At 38.3% G+C, this 19,591-nt stretch overlaps 2 protein-coding genes and 8 non-coding genes across 10 annotated transcripts in view; 5 read left to right on the top strand and 5 right to left on the bottom strand.

The window, feature by feature from the left end:
* Positions 1 to 2,677, bottom strand: part of LOC103030160 (A disintegrin and metalloproteinase with thrombospondin motifs 7) — a 150,160-nt gene extending 147,483 nt beyond the window's left edge. The window contains exon 1 of the mRNA XM_049465710.1: positions 1,959 to 2,677. Within this exon, the coding sequence (XP_049321667.1) occupies positions 1,959 to 2,091 (133 nt within the window). The 5' untranslated portion in view covers positions 2,092 to 2,677. The remainder of the gene's footprint in view (positions 1 to 1,958) is intronic.
* Positions 2,678 to 8,762: 6,085 nt separating this feature from the next.
* On the top strand, positions 8,763 to 11,266 carry rxfp3.3a2 (relaxin family peptide receptor 3.3a2). The gene has a single exon (XM_007231950.3). It carries the CDS (start codon positions 8,849 to 8,851, stop codon positions 10,082 to 10,084), a length of 1,236 nt encoding a protein of 411 aa, XP_007232012.1. The 5' UTR covers positions 8,763 to 8,848; the 3' UTR covers positions 10,085 to 11,266.
* Positions 11,267 to 11,762: 496 nt separating this feature from the next.
* trnai-uau (transfer RNA isoleucine (anticodon UAU)) lies at positions 11,763 to 11,855 on the top strand. Its single transcript is given in 2 exon segments — positions 11,763 to 11,800; positions 11,820 to 11,855. It is a non-coding gene; the product is annotated as a tRNA-Ile (tRNA).
* A 229-nt stretch (positions 11,856 to 12,084) lies between these two features.
* trnai-uau (transfer RNA isoleucine (anticodon UAU)) lies at positions 12,085 to 12,177 on the top strand. The gene is given in 2 exon segments: positions 12,085 to 12,122; positions 12,142 to 12,177. It is a non-coding gene; the product is annotated as a tRNA-Ile (tRNA).
* A 202-nt stretch (positions 12,178 to 12,379) lies between these two features.
* Positions 12,380 to 12,472, bottom strand: trnai-uau (transfer RNA isoleucine (anticodon UAU)). The gene is given in 2 exon segments: positions 12,380 to 12,415; positions 12,435 to 12,472. It is a non-coding gene; the product is annotated as a tRNA-Ile (tRNA).
* Positions 12,473 to 14,652: 2,180 nt separating this feature from the next.
* Positions 14,653 to 14,745, top strand: trnai-uau (transfer RNA isoleucine (anticodon UAU)). The gene is given in 2 exon segments: positions 14,653 to 14,690; positions 14,710 to 14,745. It is a non-coding gene; the product is annotated as a tRNA-Ile (tRNA).
* A 1,767-nt stretch (positions 14,746 to 16,512) lies between these two features.
* Positions 16,513 to 16,605, bottom strand: trnai-uau (transfer RNA isoleucine (anticodon UAU)). The gene is given in 2 exon segments: positions 16,513 to 16,548; positions 16,568 to 16,605. It is a non-coding gene; the product is annotated as a tRNA-Ile (tRNA).
* Positions 16,606 to 17,009: 404 nt separating this feature from the next.
* trnai-uau (transfer RNA isoleucine (anticodon UAU)) lies at positions 17,010 to 17,102 on the top strand. Its single transcript is given in 2 exon segments — positions 17,010 to 17,047; positions 17,067 to 17,102. It is a non-coding gene; the product is annotated as a tRNA-Ile (tRNA).
* A 1,023-nt stretch (positions 17,103 to 18,125) lies between these two features.
* Positions 18,126 to 18,218, bottom strand: trnai-uau (transfer RNA isoleucine (anticodon UAU)). Its single transcript is given in 2 exon segments — positions 18,126 to 18,161; positions 18,181 to 18,218. It is a non-coding gene; the product is annotated as a tRNA-Ile (tRNA).
* A 659-nt stretch (positions 18,219 to 18,877) lies between these two features.
* trnai-uau (transfer RNA isoleucine (anticodon UAU)) lies at positions 18,878 to 18,970 on the bottom strand. The gene is given in 2 exon segments: positions 18,878 to 18,913; positions 18,933 to 18,970. It is a non-coding gene; the product is annotated as a tRNA-Ile (tRNA).
* Between the last annotated feature and the right edge of the window lie 621 nt (positions 18,971 to 19,591).

Raw genomic sequence — 19,591 nt, 5'->3', positions numbered from 1 at the left:
TACATGGTCAAGCCAAAAGACTACTAGAACAATGTTTTGTGGATGGATGAAACGGAAGTTGGTCTTTTTAGTTAGAACGTGAAGTGTTTTGTTTAAAGAAAGGAAATCACTGCATTCCAACAAAAAATCCTTGCCCTATCTGTGAAACAAAGTGGTGGTAGTATCATGGTTCAGGCCTATGTTGCTGCATCTGTGGCAGGAGTGTTTGCTACCATTGATTAAATAATAGATTTTAAATAATATTAGCAAGATCTAAAGGAAAATACCAGAACATCAGCCTGAGTCATGCAGCAAGACAACGAGCCAAAGCACAAAAGTCATTTTTACCAAAGAACAGGTAAAGAAAAACGAAGTTATTTTTTTGAATGGCCAACTCAAAGTCTTGAGCTTGGCCTGGAATAAATGTTGTGGAAGGAGCTGAAGCAGCAGTTTATGGGAGGGAAACCCACCAGGTTGGTGTGCAGGACTAATCAACAGTTACTGCAAACATTAACTGCAGTTGCTGCTACACAAGAAGGTCATAACAGACACTGAAAGCAAAGATTTGTAACATAATTTTGACACTGACAGGTTTAACATTAGATGTAATATTGAATAATTTTCTAAATAAGTAAGTGATTCTAATATTTTGTCTCATTTGCTTGACTTGTTTCTCCTTATCTAATTTTAGGCTTTAGAATGAAGTTTTAGGTCAAACACATGCTAAAATATAGAACATTCTAAAGGGTTGACTAGGCCTGTAACATTAATTATGTCATTGACAGTATATGGACTCAATCAATCACTTTTGCTGACCTCGATTTTGCCCATTGTTATAGAAAGGAAGATCAATTAACTTAAATCAGCCAGTATGTTGACTTTTAAAAACACTGATTTAAAAAAACTTAAATGTTATTTATTTATTATATTAAAAAAATATATATTATAACTATATATTAATAGTAATATTTAAAAATAATATTCTGAATACATCTTCTTTGATAGTGTTCAATAGAGTGTAATTGTATTTTTATGCTATTATATTAGTATTATTTCCATTGTATAAAATGCTTTTAAAATACAATCGCTTTTTTTTGGGACAAACAAAAGTAGTTATGTCAGGTCTAGAGTTCACAAACTTTTAAGGGTAAATATCACTATACAGCTCTGGGAAAAAATAAGCGCCCACTTAAAATGATGAGTTTTTTTTTTTTTTTTTCGATTTTACCAAATTGAAAACTTTAGGAATATAATCAAGAGAAAGATGGATGATCATAAGCCATCAAACCAAGCTAATCTGTTTGATTTTTTGCACCAGGAGTGGCATAAAGTTATCCAAAAGCAGTGAGGAGAACATGCCAAGATGCATGAAAACTGTGAATAAAAAACAGGGTTATTCCACGAAATATTGCTTTCTGAACTCTTAAAACTTTATGAATATAAAATATGTTTGCTTTGCATTATTTGAGGTCTGAAAGCTTTGCATTTTATTTGTTAATTTAGACATTTCTCACTGTCTGTAAATAAATGCTCTAAATTACAATATTTTTATTTGTCCTTAATTTATAGAAAAAAACAACAATGTTAATTTTACTTATACATATACCTATAAATAGCAAAACTGATTTAGAAAGTGTTCTCTTATTTTTTTCCAGAGCTGGATACCTTAACTTAAGTATAAAATAAAGATGTTCCGCATCAGAAATCTAGTTCTAGAATCACTGAACTGAACAATCAGGTTAGAGTCAGCGCTGGTCTGTAAGTGAACTGAAGGAAGTAGCATTTGAGTAGAAGAGTGAACATTGTGTAGACTGTGTCTTCTGCACAGTAGAAGATCTGCTTGGACACAGTGAGACAATGAATGCAGTCCAAACCCTTTGTTCTCACATAGACACATGGCAGCAGGATGCATCATTCTTCTGAAGAAGAACAGTAATACTGATAGACGTAAGACTAATAATTTTAGCATAAACACTCACCTGTGAGCTGCTCATTAGTTTTGTCACTCTGCACAATGGACACAAGTCCAGCTGTGACCCAGAGAAGAAGTAGAGGTAAAGCTGAGCCGGATAATAAGCCTGAGGTTAATCCACGGTCCGGGGAGAGCATCATGTTGAAGCAGTGCAGGCTGGATCACTCAGATCCCGTCCATCCAGAAGATCCGGGGTTCAGCGTTCTGCATTGTGGATCACGTCCTTCCATCATCATCATCATTAGCAGCTCTTATCTCTTTCACAGACAACAGCAGGCTGGGGAACCCCCTAACACTATACGACCCAAAACTCCAGAGATCCCCTCAGCGTGGTGGGGTGGTCCATCCCAGCCTGAGCTGGTGCTGCTGGGTCAGTGAGCTGGGAGCTTCTGGGGGCTCCAGAGCTGCTGGTTCTCCGGGCTGCAGCTTCCAGTCCTCAGCCCAGAACAAAACTTTCTCCCAGGAACGAAAGTTTGAAGCCCCGCCTCCTCTCCAGAGCCGGAGAAGGAAGAGGAGGTCAGGGAGGAGGGCGAACAGCAGGACAAAAGAACCAGCCACAGCTCTTAGAGTAGCTCAGCAGTCCTACACTGCATGCTAAGGAGCCATTCATTCAGCTGAAGCCCGTTTAATCACACCACAGACCCCGGCTTTTAATGCAATCTGACACTTGCAGGATCTGACAGTGGGATATTTCACCAGTTCTGTTCAGTTCAGATTTTTTTTCATCACATTTTGTTATAGGCCTATGTATTAGCTTGGGCAGGCCTTAAATGTGCTGCTATTTACAGCCATATTATAATGTAGTTACACTAGAGAGTCATCACCAGAATAATGTGCCTTTTGGTCATTTAAAACATGAAGAAGAAAAAAAGACATACTATAGAATTCAGGGTGGTCAATGTGTCTCTAAAATAATATCACAATATTTAAGCAATAATACACTCGAAGAGTTCGTGCTATAATGTGTTTTATTGGCACTGCTGTGATGCGGTCATAGTCACAATACCAATGCCAATACTACACATTATAGCACGAACCTCAAGTGTATTATTGCGATTACACCACAGTTCCATTATGGCTGTTTATTAAAAGATTTTGAGTTAAACAGGACAAGAAAATGCCTTTGTTTCGGTTATAAACACTCAGCAAATTAAAGGACCGATATAACTTATTTTCAGTAGTATATGATAAAATGATCATAATGTATCATCAGATATTAATGAAACATGTTGAGTGAAAGCACTGGCAGGTCTTGTCAGCACGGATTCAGTCTGTAAATTCCTATTTTAATTGTTCACTCCGTCAGGTTTCTGTGTTTGTTTTGTCCTCTGTCTCCGCCTGCTGCTTGTTCTCCAACACCAGCGATCGCTAGCTAGTACAACAAATTAGCTAGCTAGAAGAGCTGGCTCAGTTAAACTTCAGCTGCTACACAGCTTAAAAAGCCTCAGCATGTCTCAAAAAAGCTCAGTGACCAAAGAAGGAATTTAACAAGAGTGAATATTGGCAGTGAGTTGAAAGTTGGAGACTTCTAGAGCTCAAAAAGACGACAAGACTGACCCAGAGCTGCTACTTTTCTCCTGAAAAGCTAAGCTAACTGGCTAGCTGATTCAGTCAGGTAATTTATCACAACCACCAGGTTAGCTTACTAGAGAATGGTGTTTAAATTAATAAAAAAAATTGAGTGTTCACATTCATATCAGTAGTCTGTGTGTGGCTGCGAAAAAAGGCAGAGGGTACCTGAGTGAACTAGATAGCTTAGCAAGGTTAGCGCAGTGCTGTCTCTCAGGCGGCGCACAGCCCGGAGACCGCCGCAGCGCTCCCTCACGTGGGGCACAGCCCAGCCGATAGCTTCCTTGTGCAACTTTTTTGCATTCTCAAGACACATCCAAACCCAAAATCCAGCTGCGTCATGCATAATTGACTAATGAGCTATAGATTGATTAAATATGGCCTTTAATGACATAAAATCTGCACGAAAACTGCAAATATAAACTTTTATGCAAAATCACTTAAACCACTTAAACTCACAGTAAATATCAAAACAAATACAAATTAGACCACTTTCAAGACATAATATACATTTTAACATGGTAAATCGTAGCTATTTATCATATTTATAAGACTTCAGATTTCACAGAAATTATATTTTCGCAGTTTAATATATTTTTAATTTTGTGTCATGCATGCGTCCACTTTGTTATTGCAAGCAGTGCAACAGGGTGGAATTCTGTGACAATTGGCATGACAAAAACATGGTTGACCTGCAGTTGCAAACATTTTAAATTTTCGATGATGATCTTGTTTGGTTTCAAAGATACAACTAGAACTTCTATTATGGATTTCTCTATGGTGACATTTTCCCACAACAGGGCAGACAGGGAAGAAAAATATTGAATTAATGTAATAGTATTACTGTCATGCAGCAAGTGTCTTTGTTTCTTTGAGAAGAAAACAGTATGATGTCACTGATATCAAAGGGATAGTTATCCCAAGGTAAAAAGATGTACAGGGAATTTGCACTAACATTGGCATTAATGTTTAATCACGATATTACAACAAAAATAAATACATAACAGCATAAGAAGTTAGTGTAGTCCTGGTGTTGAGAAACCTCAGCATGCTAAACATGAGTGAATATGTAAACAGTAGGGCAATACAATACATATCACAATACAAAGGTTACAATTTAATATAAGACTCTAAATTGCAGTACTGTAAGCAGAAAATTGTCATAGTATAAAAACACACGTTATTAATAAAATATAAGTAAAGGAAAAGTTAACTTTTTATGCAATTGGAACAGTGGGATATAAATGGATCAAGTGAGCCACTGTCTGCAACCAATATTTACATCTAAACTATTAATAAAAAAAATAGATACTGTGTTTTTAAAAATAGATACAGTATTGCAAAACGAAATATTGTGATACGATCACATTTCAATATTTTCTTACACCCCTAGTGAACAGAAGGGGTGTGAGGAATTTGGACACATCCCATAAACTGAATATATCTACTGCTTTGCACCTGGAATTAACATTAAATTAACATTAACATTACATCACTATTATTCATTTAAATAAATTTGATAATGGGCATTTGAAGCACTGAAATGGACTTAAGTACTGCCCTCTTGAGGAAAAACATTTGCCTGCTGATATTGAGAAAATAAGTTAAAGGGTTTCAGAGCTTGAAGTGTTAAAAGAAGTATTGGGACAGATCCCATCAACTGAAGGCATTAAGATTTGATCATGATGTTATATCAGATTTTATCAGATGAGAGTCTGTTTTTAAATACAATCTAATGTTTACACGATTTAACAGTGGGCTGTTTTACCAGTTCTGGGGTTTTCAGAACATTTGTTATTGTCATGATATTAGCAGGGCTTTACATGTGATCCCGGTTGCTGGCATAAAGGTTTAAGGCATCATTGTGAATAATAGTTAAAATACTGATGGCTAAATATTAATTACCTAAAAATGAATTGATAATACATTTGAATACAGCCCTAATGCCTTCTTAGGTGTAGCAGTTTAAGGGGTTAAAGGGTGGAAAGCAAAATTGGGACACATCCCAATCAGCTGTATACTTCTGCTTCTCCTACTGCTTCTCACTTGCAATTATCACAATTTAATCATAATTTAATTGCTTAATCAGATAATTGGTCATGTTGAACACCGTCTTAATGATGTGTGATTCAACAGTGGGATAATCTTACCTGGGGGTTTTCATAACACTGATTATTTTTATTTGACATGACTCATATATAATGCAGTTTGTTGCCAGGTTTCAACCAAACCGAAGAAGCTCTAAATACTGATAACTGACATTTCATGCATTAATAACCTGAAATACATTCATAATATTTTTTTAATTCTTTTTGACACATTTTCACATTGGTGGGCTTTTTTTCTGTGTAAATCTTATGTAGATAATTCATCTGTTTCATGAAAACCCGCCCTTATTCAATAATGCTTAGCATGCTTAGGCCTGCTATTTACTGTTAATTGTTAGCTCCTAAATGTAATAACTGATAACTGAACATTTTAGTTTTGAGCTAGGAGTCTTTTAAGGATTATGGCTGTTAAAAACAATAAACAAGTAAATGTTTAAAGATGATGATGATTGTTTTAAAATTAAGTTTTCTATGTTATTTTTTAATTTAAAGTCAGGTAAAGTGCCTTTATTGTCATCATAATTATTAAAACATTGCTAAGTTAAATTGCAAATGTACTTCTTTAAAAAATCAATTGAGTATGGTAAACCTGCAGTGAAAATATTACTTGTAAAATTCTGTGAAACTGACACCAATAAATCCATAATTCCTGGTATTTGCCTATTAAGGAGTATTTTATCATTTAATATATTGAGTTCCACAGATTTACAGTATTGTGATATCATTGTTAACGTGGACAATGTATGGTAATAATATCATAACGTGAGACGCCCTGTTTTTCCACTCCTAATTATACACCAACACTATACGGATAATTTGACATTTCTTGCTCATAGGTTTCCCCTAAAGCCAGAATTTAAGCCACACATTACACATGCATTTATGGAAAAGCTGAGAGATACAGAACCATCACTGAAAGTAAAATAAGCATGTGCACTAATGTAGAGAATATTATGTATTAGGTATTATCTGTCTACTTCTCCAATGTGGCATAGTACAGTTAGCAGCAAGACAAGCCCAGAGTAACACTATTCACCTTTTTACAATTATATTATGGCAAAAATTATTTAAAACAAGGACATTTAACATGTAAGAAACAATAATCACTGTGAAGGGTGTGATTGGAGATAACCACACCTTCACACTCTTATTCTTAAATGTTTTATACATTTATATATACAGTTATTATTTTTACTGTTCACTTTATAATTCACTTAATAACCTTATGAACATTGCTCTCTTTTTAACTGTCACAAGTGTGACAAGGCTTTGGAGGTTGTTTTTACTTTTTCAGGAATCAGGAAGGTCAGAGTGTTTTCATCAACAATGAGAGCTGTGAGGAGACCCTGAGTGGCAGAGAAGCTTCACTGCTGTTCTGGGACCAGTGCATATGAACTAGGAGACAACAAGCTACCTGAGTGAAGTGCTGGGAACCTCTCCTCAGATAGCCAGCGCATGCCTGTTCTACACGCCGTAAAGTCGCACAGGCCAGAAGATCTTTCCATCCACTCTTCTCACAGACTTTAGGACACTTAAGGACTGTCTGCTGTGTTCATGAAGGACACAGAGCTGAACAACATCATGATAAGAACCTGTTGCTCAGACAGGCTGGAGCGGATCACGTCATTGGAACTGGACAACAAACTGTTTACTGGACTCTGCTGACGTAATCATATTGATAAGTTCTGTCCAATCACATGTCATTTGCAAAATGTATAACTGCTTGGATGAAGTCTGAGGAGTTCTCTCTGTCCCTCGACTGGCTTTAGTTTCTTTCTCTTTCTTTCTCTCTCTCTCTCTCTCTCTCTCTCTGTTTCTCTCTCTCTCTCACTTTCTCTCTCTCTCTCTCTCTCTTTCTCTCTCTCTTTCTCTTTCTCTCTCTTTCTCTCTCTCTCTGGGTTGCGAATGTGTTGATCTATCGAGATTGTATTCGTTGATGTACTTTTACTCTTTTCTAATATATATCTATTAATTTTTGTTCCTTTTATATATCTGTAATGCTGAAACTATTTTTCAAGTAAACTTTAATATATTTTAAATTCTAAGCTCTGACTCATTGGTCATCATTTCATGTTCTGGGATTTCTCACATCCGAGTTTTATCTACGTCATGCTGTGGTAAATTACCCTACAACTGCAAAACAGAAACCATAAGCCCTGTTAACCGTATTAATATTATTAGGCAGAAATTCCATTTAAAAAAAAACATGAGTAAATTTCCTCTTTGTCCAAAGCCAGAGGGTTGAGAAAATGAAATTCCCAGCATTCAAGCACTTCAAAGGAGTTGGGGATTACTACATATTCAGAGAAAATTAACTGACAATGATGTGAAATAAATATTTTAAGTGTCTTCTTTATGTATTATTTGAACAAAAAAATGCAGTTATCATGAAATTGTTGTTTTGGTCATAATTTATCTTGGTGTGCCTCAGAGAATGATTAGTGCAGTCATGCCACGCTTTTGATGTGAAAATACTGCCTTAAGAATCTATTTGAGAACATATTATTATTTACACCCATGGCAAACAAAACCCTCTGAATGTTCGTCGCCTGCCGCCTAGTGGAAACAAAATTGTGGTGCACAGTGTTGAGTTCATTTAGGATTTTTTTTCTGACTATTTCCCTTCATTAAAAAAATAAAGAAGCCGCACATATTACCTTTTCTAAAAGAAAACTCAGAAATAATAGATGAAAATAGAAGAAAACTGGTCTACAAACTACTTACTATCTACAGTGATTTTGAAACCGCTGAAATAATATATAACTGAACTGAAATGTAACTGAAAAATACATACTTTTTTTTCAATAAAAAGTAAATTAATTAAATAACCATCCAACCACGTGTGGCTAAAAGGAATCAAATTATCACACGATCATTATCCTACAACTTGTGACCGAATGCAACCGAATCCTCAAAGCAGCAGTGGGCAGTCTGTGGAGAAGTGGAGGTATAGGTTTCTTTATGTTTCTTTCAATACCTTTCTTTCACCTCCATAAATTACCTCTGACAGGGATGAGTTGAAGCAATGTTATTCAACAAGTTCGTCCAATCCTAGCTCTTGTAGGCGGGGCTCTGAGCGCGGATTTTTTATAAAGCAGCCCATTAGTCATCCCCACACTGATGCTGATGCTGCTCGGAGGTTGGGATTCAGGCGCCGGACCGTTAAAGATGCTCTAGCGGTTGGACAGTTTGAGTGACCCTCAGCATCCTTTGCCTGGCTATGCAGTCGGTGGACACTCCGGTTCTGGCCAAGACGCCCGCCGTGGCGCTGTCCCCGGACAGGACGGTGGACCTGAACCAGACCGTCTGGGGCACGGCCAACAGAAGTTTGGCGGATCAGCACAAGTTCAGCAGCCTGGAGGACATCGACGTGTCCGCCGACGGCAGCCCCGCGCTGCGGATCTTCATCTCCACCGTGTACTCTGCCGTGTGCGCGGTAGGATTGGTTGGCAACCTGCTTGTGTTTTTATTGATGAAGATCAAGCATGGGCGCAAAACCAACGCGGTGAACTTCTTCGTGGTCAACCTGGCCGTCACGGACTTCCAGTTCGTCCTCACATTGCCCTTCTGGGCCGTGGACACTGCGCTGGACTTCAGCTGGCCGTTTGGAGACGCCATGTGCAAAATCATCCTTTCGGTGACGGTGATGAACATGTACGCGAGCGTCTTCTTCCTCACGGCCATGAGCATCACGCGTTACTGGGCAGTAGCCTCCGGGTTAAAGCGCAGGGGCGCGCGCCGCTCCGGCGTCTCCGTCAAGTGGGTGTGCGCCGTACTCTGGGTTTTGGCCACCGTGGCCACGGCACCCACATCGGTGTTCTCCACCGTGACCGTGGTAGCTGGAGAGAAGCTCTGCCTCCTCCGGTTCCCCGAGGGCCACCACTGGCTGGCACTGTACCATCTCCAGAAGATCCTCATCGCCTTCATCCTGCCCATGATCATCCTCTCCATCTGCTACCTGATGCTCCTGAGGTTCATCAGGCGCAGGAGCATGAAGAGCAGCCGACCGCGGAGGAGGTCCACCGTCACCAAATCAGTCACTGTGGTGGTCCTCTCCTTTTTCATTTGTTGGATGCCCAACCACGCCATCACGCTGTGGGGCGTTCTGGTGAAGTTTAACGCGGTCTACTGGGACAAAACCTACTACACGGTCCACACCTATGTGTTCCCGCTCACCGTGTGTCTCGCGCACACCAACAGCTGTTTGAACCCGGTGCTGTACTGCCTGATGCGCAGGGAGTTCAGGAAGATGCTGAAAAACCTGTTCTGGCGCTTCTCCGCTCCATCCGTCTCCAACGGAGGCACGGTCCACCCGGAGCCGGACGACACGCACTACCGCATCCCACTCAACACCGTCGACACCGAGCTCTGCCAGATCTCCACCCCTCCCGTTAAACTGCTGCCGCCCGTCGCCTCGTGCTCCTATTTTGAGCGCGCGCCCTCCGAAAAGGATTAATCAACCCAGCCACGCGCAAAAAACAGAGATGTCCAGACTCTCGTGCTTTATCAGATCCGTTTGCCCTGATACTGGTGATGAAAGCTATTTTATTTATTTATTTATTTTTCATACCTTAACTAGTTTTTCAAATTTTGATTGTTTCGATTTATTTATTTGCTCGTGTGTCCCCTAGTTAAATTATTGTTTTTTTTTATTTAGACTTTTGTTTGATTGTTGTATGTGTCCTAAATAAAATGAGCGATTTAATGTAGATGTCCAAAGGTTTATGTGGCCACTTCTGTGTTAATTTTTTTATTTGTTACATATAAAGAGATCTGTTTGCTCAAATGTCGAAGAGGAGTAATCCATATCATATTTATTCAATGATTTAGTTGAACATTTATTTAACTATTTATTATATATAAAGTAATTGGTGGATTTGTCGAAAATTCGATGTTGACCGGCCTGGAATTATCTATTTGTTTGTTTATTTTTTATTTGCTTGTTTGTTTATAAAAAATAATAAATGGGTTGCCTTTTTGAATATGTTTGTTCAAATGTTGATTTAAGATGCCCCCTTCTGGATTTGTTTATTTAATTACTTATTTGTTTGTTTGTTTTTTGGTATAAACAAAGGAGATTTTTAACTGGCTTTGTTAATTCATGTGGCAATTATACATATATGATTATACATTTTAATTATCAGATTATTTGTAAATAAAGGCCACTATTTGTAATAAATCTGTTCGTCCAAAATGTTGATTAGGATTTGTTTGTTTATTTGTTTGAATCAAATCCTTATATTGGATTTGTTTGCCTGAATGTGGCCTTGTGGGACATCAGTTTTTTTTGTTTCTTTTTTTTCCGGTTGTATTTTTCCCTTCTGCAGACAAACAGTTCTGGGCAGCGGGTATCTGACTGGGATCTTGATGAGGATTGTTGATTTATTTAAATGAGGTAAATTGTTTTGTGTACCCCGTGTAACCCCCACTAATCTCACAGCGCACAATTCAGCCTGTAAATATAAAGCAAGATTAAATGCTATGCTGGATTTAATGTATATTTTGAACGGAACACTGAACAGAATGTTGCTGTTATCCTCTGTATGTGTGTGTGTGTGTGTGTGTGAGAGAGAGAGAGAGAGAGAGAGAGAGAGAGAGAGAGAGAGAGACTGATTGGAGCTAATCAGGTCTGTCTCTGCTGTGAATAAAAGTAAATACTTTTAAATACATCACGTTTGACTCCAAAATACATTTCTGTATTTCTGAAAAATATATAAAATATATTTATTTCCAAATGTATAAGAGGGAGTTAGGTCTTGTTTTTAAAACCGAGAACTAAAACAAATATATTGAAGAACTGAAGAAAGCACCACAGGGTAAAGTATGTGCTACAGCTGAGGTTATTAGGATTAAAATTTAAGAAACATTTACATCAACAATTTGATGCGTAAAATGCCTTTGAGTGCCTCTGACTGTTTTAGGAGTGCTGTGGACTCTACCTACTAAAAAAACTAAAACAAGAAGTGCTCATTAAGTGTCACTGTGAGCTACTCCAGAGAAATCTTCATAAAAACTGTGTGGGTTTTTTAGAAACACATTTCTCTTTTAAAATGATTGATGAATGAAGTTAAAAGCTGACAGAGCAGCAAGAAATGTGGAACACTTTGAAATCTGCGTAAAGTGTTACTTCTCGCGCTCCAGTGGCGCAATCGGTTAGCGCGCGGTACTTATACAGCAGTGCAAGTGAAGCGATGCCGAGGTTGTGAGTTCGAGCCTCACCTGGAGCACAAGTTTTAGGAGGAGTGATCACACCTCACGCTGAAGAGCTTAACTAAGACAAGAATTGGTGCACCATAGTAACTGCTGAACAGGTGGGAAGAGTGAAGACACCTTGGCGAAATGTACCTTGATCTAAAGGTTGGGCTTAGCTGAAGCCTTTTATATATGAATTATTATAGTGCGCCTCCTAAAAAAATTCAGACTGACAACACTGTCCTGAAAGAGTACACCTGTACAGCTCCAGTGGCGCAATCGGTCAGCGCGCGGTACTTATACAGCAGTGCTAGTGAAGCTATGCCGAGGTTGTGAGTTCGAGCCTCACCTGGAGCACAATATTTAGGCGGATTGTTCTTATCATTTGTATACTAAAGAGTCTAGCTAAGACCAGACTTTAGATCAAGGTGAATTTCGCCGACGTATCTTTACTCCACCCATCTGACCCAGATAGTCTGACCCATCTGACTATGGTGGACCAATAGTGCTCTTAGTTAAGCTCTTCAGTTCGTAATGTGAACACTCTTCCTAAAACACATGCTCCAGGTGAGGCTCGAACTCACAACCTCGGCATGGCTTCACTAGCACTGCTGTATAAGTACCGCGCGCTGACCGATTGCGCCACTGGAGCCTTACGTATGTATGGAACATTCAAGGATTTTGGTACATTTCAAGGGTGGTCACTTCTGAAAATCTGATCTTCAATTAGATAATTTTAGTTACATATTTATTATCTACAGGTAATAGACTATCACAAAGTTTGATTCGTCAAACTCAGGTATCAAAGCAGTTTTTTAAATTAGATTATGCAATATATTTGGTAACTTACAGTAACAGGGTTGCGAGTAACAGGGTTGCAAATCTTGGCTAAGTTGTGGTTTACCCCAGGAACAGATGCTAAATGTAAAATTTAGCTATGTATACAAGATCAAGGACAAACATGGTTATATAAGTATATAAAGTAAATTTTGACTCTACTCATTATTAGTCTTACAATATGAGTAACAGGGTTACATTCACTGAGTGACACACACAACTTGGACAAACATATTTGAAAAAAAAAAAACACTTGAAAATTATTAGAGCACTTACCCTTGGTCTTGACATGTGGGCAGAAATGTCCTTGTGATGTAACTTCCTTTGTGCCAGTAGACAATTATTTTTAACTCTTTCTCTGCCAGGTAAAATTCCTTATTGTAACAGGGTTGCGAGCAAGTTGTGGGACACAAATTAATAGCATAAAAACTGTAACATGCAATACAATGTAGACCAAAAAAGTTGTTTTCATAAGTAAAGGAGATGCATATCAACAATATACAAGAGAAAGTCGTTTATTTAGAGTTTATTTTAATTGTTACATTTGCCAAAGGAATTCGTCACCCAATGTGAGGGACAAGAGAAAACAGCCTTTTGAATAATATCTAAGGAGCTTATTTTTCCACCATATTTTACAGTTTGTCTTATAACAAGTACATTTTTCACACAAAAAAAATAAACATTTAGATATTTTGGATATGTACATGTGAAATTTAAGTGGTGGGACAGGAAATGTACCAAAATCCTGGAATGTCCTGTATACAACTTTCCTTACACTGAGACCAAAATCATTTTATATTGTTCCAGAGTTCTTGTTCAGTGACCATTGGCTGACCATTTGCGTCATAGGGTGACAAAATTGACCCGGATTTTCTAAGCATAGTGTTTAAAGATTTCTTGCCGGTTTATCAGTGTAGGGTCACATTCATCAAGCATTTGTAAGCAGATTTTATTTTTCTTGACACCCACGCAGTTCTTGTGAAGGTCTGTCTCTGCTGTGTATAAAAGTAAATATTTTCAAATACATCACATTTGACTCCAAAATACATTTCTGTATATATTTATATACCAGATGTTTAAGATGCAGTTGGATCTTGTTTTTGAAACTGAAAACTAAAACAAATACATAGAAGAACTGAAGAAAGCACCACAGGCTAAAGTATGTGCTCCAGCTGAGGTTAATAGGAGTAAAACTCAAGAAACATTTACATCAACAAACTGATGCTTGGGACAATGTAAAATGCCTTTGAATGCCTCTGAGTCTTTTAGAAGTGCTAAGGAGTCAAACAAGAAGTACTCATTAAGTGTCACTGTGAGCTACTCCAGAGAAATCTTCATAAAAACTGTGTGGGTTTCAGAAATACATTTCTCTTTAAAAATGATTGATGAATGAAGTTAAAAGCTGACAGAGCAGCAAGAAATGTGGAACACTTTGTACACTCAGTAAATTTGCGTGAAGCAGCTGCTCTTGCACTCCAGTGGCGCAATCGGTCAGCGCGCGGTACTTATACAGCAGTGCTTGTGAAGCTATGCCGAGGTTGTGAGTTCGAGCCGATTCTGAAATATATATAAAATATATTTATGTACCAAATGTATAAGACGCAGTTAGGTCTTGTTTTTAAAACAAAGAACTAAAATAAATACATAGAAGAACTGATGAAAGCATCACAGGGTAAAACATGTGCTCCAGCTGAGGTTATTAAGAGTAAAACTCAAGAAACATTTACATCAACACCCTGAGGTATAGGACAGTGTAAAATGTCTTTATTCTGAGTGTTTTAGGAGGAGCGTTAAGAAGTCTACCTAAAAAAAGAACTAAAACGAGAAGTGCTCAGTGTGAGCTACTCCAGAGAAATCTTCATAAAAACTATGTTTGTTTCAGGAATACATTTCTCCTGAAAGTGTTTGATGATTGAAGTTCAAAGCTGATAGAGTAGCAAGAAATCTTTGTACACTTTGTACACTCAAAAAATCAGCATAAGTATTAGTCTTTACGCTCCAGTGGCACAATTGGTCAGCGCGCGGTACTTATACAGCAGTGCTTGTGAAGCTATGCCGAGGTTGTGAGTTCAAGCCTCACCTGGAGCTTGAACTGGAGTTTTAGGAGAAGTGTTCTTATCACACACTGAAGAACTTAACTAAGACGAGAATTGGTGAGCTATAATCAGATGCTGAACAGATGGGCGGAGTAAAGACACATTGGCCATATGTACCTTGATCTAAGGGTTGGGCTTCCAGTCCAGGGCTGACCATAGGCTGACAACTTGCGTCACATGAAAAGTGTTCTAAGATTTCTTGTTGCTCTATCATCAAGCGTTTGTAAGCAGAATATATTTTTCTTAAAACCCACAAAGTTCTTGTGAGAATATTTTGTTGAGTAACTCACAGTAGCATTTAATGCACACTTATTGTTAATGTTTGTTTAATTGTAATCTTAGGCAAGCTCCTTAACTCTCCTCCTAAAGTTTGTGCTCCGGTGAGGCTCGAACTCTCAATCTCAGCATGGCTTCATTAGCACTGCTGTATATGTACCGTACGCTGACCGATTGCGCCCCTAGAGCTCTGCAAACCACACGTGATCACCTGGATCAAGTTGTTTCTTTTAAATATCTTTACTTTCAAACAAATCAAATGTACTTTATGTATCTAAGAATCAGTGTGTTCAAGATATTGATGAATGGGTTTTAAGTAGAACATTTTATCTTATGAACCTTACATTGAGCACATACTTTAGTAGGTGGTGTTCTCGTGAACCAGAACTACCACACTCAGATCAAATGTAAATATATACACTTTTGTGGGAAAAGCAATTCAGAAGCATTCACCATATGTTATGTTCTAAACACACTGGTTGCTTAGTTTCAGTAAAGATATAATTAATTACATTTCTATGTTGAGATTCTATGTTGACTGCATTGGTGCAGTCCAATAGTGAGCTGTGAATATAGCCAAGTTCTGTGTTATGAGGCTCAAACTTTCAACTGCGACAAGGATTCACTATAGTATTGCTGTACAAGGAACCCGCACAGAACAAATTCACTACTGGAGCCCAGCATACTCAGTTTTTCTCTGATTTCTCTGAATTTCTTGTTGCTTTGTACACATTGGACACTATCTGCCAACCATTCGTACAATCATTTGTCTCACTTTGTTTTTTGTACCATTATGTTTTAGTGACAATGACAAAAACGTGGAAGTGATACTGATAGTGAGCTTAGATCATGCGCTATATGACAAATGAGTTTGCACAAAGCAACCATACCCCCTGGCGCCACAGTGTAAAGTATGTGCTTTAAGAAACATTAACATAAAAACACACATATTTGGTCTGAGAGTGTTTAGGAGAAGTGCTAAGGAGTTAGCACCTAAAACAAGAATTATAGTTTTTAATTATACCTATAACAATAAGTACTCATTAACTGCCACTGTGAGCTACTCCAGAGAAATATTATTACAAAAAACTGCGTAGTTTTCGAGAAATAATTTTCCCTTAAAAATGTGAATGAGGTCCAAAGCTGATAGAGGAGTAAAAAATCTTTGAACAACTTCTAAATTCAGCAAATCAGCGTAAAATAGGTGTTTGCATGCTCCAGTGGCGCAATCGGTCGGCGTGCGGTACTTATACAGCAGTGCTTGTGAAGCTGTGCCGAGGTTGTGAGTTCGAGCCTCACCTGGAGCACAAGTTTTAGGAGTAGTGTTCTGAAAAGACATTAAAACTGTATATTAACAGTACGTTCGTAGGCTGCTCCAATGCATATCAATGCATTTCGTATCCACTCAGACCTGTGGTGGCATAATTGTGGTCTCGGTTTAGCTTTTAAACGTGATTTATTTAAGTTCTACTCCTAAAACTTGTGCTCCAGGTGAGGCTCGAACTCACAACCTCGGCATGGCTTCACAAGCACTGCTGTATAAGTACCGTGCGCTGACCGATTGCGCCACTGGAGCATGAATGATGTGAAAAAGCTCTGATTTTCTGAGTGTTGAATTTTTCCGCGTTTTCTTGATGGTCAATAAATATAGGATTGTATTCAACAATCATTCTGACCAATACATTTAATAGAACATTTCTCGGCAGTAGCTGACAGTGACCTCTATAAAGCTCTTCTTCACATTTTGTAAGAACATCAGCCAGTGTAAAATTTTTAATATGACCTCATCATAGAAATTTAGTTTATTATATATTTATTGAACCTAAGTAACCAATTATATAAATTAAGTTAGAGACGCTCTAGCTCTTGCTTGTCTCTTGTATACAGTGTTTAGAACACAGCAGATGGTAAATGCTCCTGAATTGCTTTTTCCACGAAAGTGCATATAAATATATTAACATTTAATATGAGATTGGTAGAGCTCCAGTGGCGCAATCGGTCAGCGCGCGGTACTTATACAGCAGTGCTTGAGAAGCTATGCCGAGGTTGTGAGTTCGAGCCTCACCTGGAGCACAAGTTTTAGAAGAGGTGTTCTGGAAACACATTAAAACTCTATATTAATAGTACACTTGTATACTGCTTCAGTGCATATCAGTGCGTTCCATATCCTCTCAGATTTGTGGTGGCATAATTGTGGTTTTAGTAAAGCTTTTAAACTTTTGTTTTATTAGAGTTCTCCTTCTAAAACTTGTGCTCCAGGTGAGGCTCGAATTAACAACCTCGGCATGGCTTCACGAGCACTGCTGTAGAAGTACCGCGCGCTGACCGATTGCGCCACTGGAGCGTTAGAGATGCAATTTTGCTCTAATTTCTTCACTGTTAATTATTTCTGAGTTTTCTTGATGCTTGATAAATATTGGATTGCGATTAACAACCGCTGTAAAATAAAAAAATATTATTTAAAACTGACTAATGCCTTTAATGGAAGATTTCTTTGCAATAGCTGACAGTGACCTCTATAAGAACATCAGCCACTGTAAAAAATCAGTTTATTATAGATTTATTGAACCTAAGTTACCAATTATACAAATTAAGTTAGAGACACTCTAGTTTTTGCCTGTCTCTTGTATACAGTGTTCAGAACACAGCAGATGGTGAATGCTTCTGAATTGCTTTTTCCACGAAAGTGCATATATTTGCATTTAATTTGAGCTTGGTAGAGCTCCAGTGGCAATCGGTCAGCGCGCGGTACTTATAAAGCAGTGCTAGTGAAGCTATGCCGAGGTTGAGAGTTCGAGCCTCACCTGGAGCACAAGTTTTAGAAGTAATGTTCTTTCATAACTTACATGTTAACAGTTTAACCAAGATCAGCACAGTGGCTGGAATGTTTATGTTACACAGAAACAAAAGAAATACTGGTGGTAATACTGAATGTAGGAAACGTCTGACTCAGATTATGCTTGCACTCACAACTACAGCACATAATGTCAGACTGCACGTTTTTCCTTTCCGTTCCTTTGCCCAGTGGAAGTGTAATTCTAATTTTAGTTAAGCGTTTTAATATCTGAGTTGTGAGAGCAATGCTCCTTAAACTTGTGCTCCAGGTGAGGTTCGAACTCACAACCTCGGCATGGCTTCACAAGCACTGTTGTATAAGTACCGCGCGCTGACCGATTGCGCCACTGGAGCGTGTCTTCACTAGTTTTACCCACCCAATACGGATGTGATCATTCCATTGAGTGGCGTTATTTTGGGAAAGTAAGGTCCATGTTTAGCATGTTTAGGTTTAGTGTGTTTTTTTACCCAGGTTACCTGATTGTAGGGTTGAGTTATGTTTTGCTGCTCTATCAGCTTTGGATCTTATTCACCAAAAAATTGCACACAAATTGACTAATGTGTTTTTGTTTTCCAGGTTATGAGGACAATGGGATTCATCATAATAAGAGCAGAGTTGTGAAATGTTCTGTGTTCTAAAATATGTAAACATATATGTAAATCTGTAGTTTTGCCCTCCCTTTGCCCAGTGGAATTGTAATTCTTATCTTATGGTGTCCATACACTACACTACTTAGAAAATACTCTTAAAAGACTTTTAACAAACTAAATTCTGACACCTTCTCTCATCTAAAGACAAGTCACAGATTTGTAGTCACTTTTTAATCAAAGACTAGTCACAGGCTAAGATTTTAGCAAGACTGGGTGTCCCTATTTGCAAGACTGTATCTAGATTCGTTCTGAGAGTATTTCCCATTATGCTTCTGGTGGACTTTACATACAATACATATTAAGTTACAAATAATGTGTGTATCAATACTGTGATTTATCTGTTGAAGTCCTCCTAAAACTTGTGCTCCAGGTGAGGCTCGAACTCACAACCTCGGCATGGCTTCACTAGCACTGCTGTATAAGTACCGCGCGCTGACCGATTGCGCCACTGGAGCGTGTTTTTAATGAGTTTACCCACCTAATTCCGATATCATTCCATTGAATGGATGTTATTATGAGAAAACAGGTCCATGTAAATGGAGCGTAGGGTTTAAATATGTCTTGCTGCTTTATAAGAGTTGATATTTTCTAAAACGTTTTATTTTGTTATTTTTTCCCAGGTTATGAGGACAATGGGATCCTTCATTATAAGAGCAGAACTGTGAATAAATCTGTGGTTTTAAATACGTAAATCTGTAGGCTTTTCACTAGGATTTATTTTAAGAAAATAGAAAAAATTAAGACAATGCTTATCTAAGTATCGAGCTAAGACTAGAATCACACTACCACACAATCAGATCAAGTGAGACATATAGAATGGGTTTGAGTTCCACAGTAAAGACAGAGTTCTAGCCATGCTCTGGCACTGTAACTGAACTGTCCATATAGAGTTCTTAATAAAAGCCTGGCTGCAGGTGTTGTGCTGAATTCAGCACCCCACCAGGAAAAGAACCCCCTCTTGGAACGTATTTCTACATAGGCTACTCGCTGCCAAGAGGAGGAGGGGCTTTTCACGGCGGGGGTGCAGAACTTGGCACAACGCGGGCAAGACCTACAACCTCAAACTTATAACCTCA

This window comes from Astyanax mexicanus, chromosome 16 (assembly GCF_023375975.1).
Source record: "Astyanax mexicanus isolate ESR-SI-001 chromosome 16, AstMex3_surface, whole genome shotgun sequence".
Classification (NCBI taxonomy): Eukaryota; Metazoa; Chordata; class Actinopteri; order Characiformes; family Acestrorhamphidae; genus Astyanax; species Astyanax mexicanus.
The sequence above is the reverse complement of the archived record's forward strand: the minus strand, read 5'-3'. Positions and strand labels throughout refer to the sequence as shown.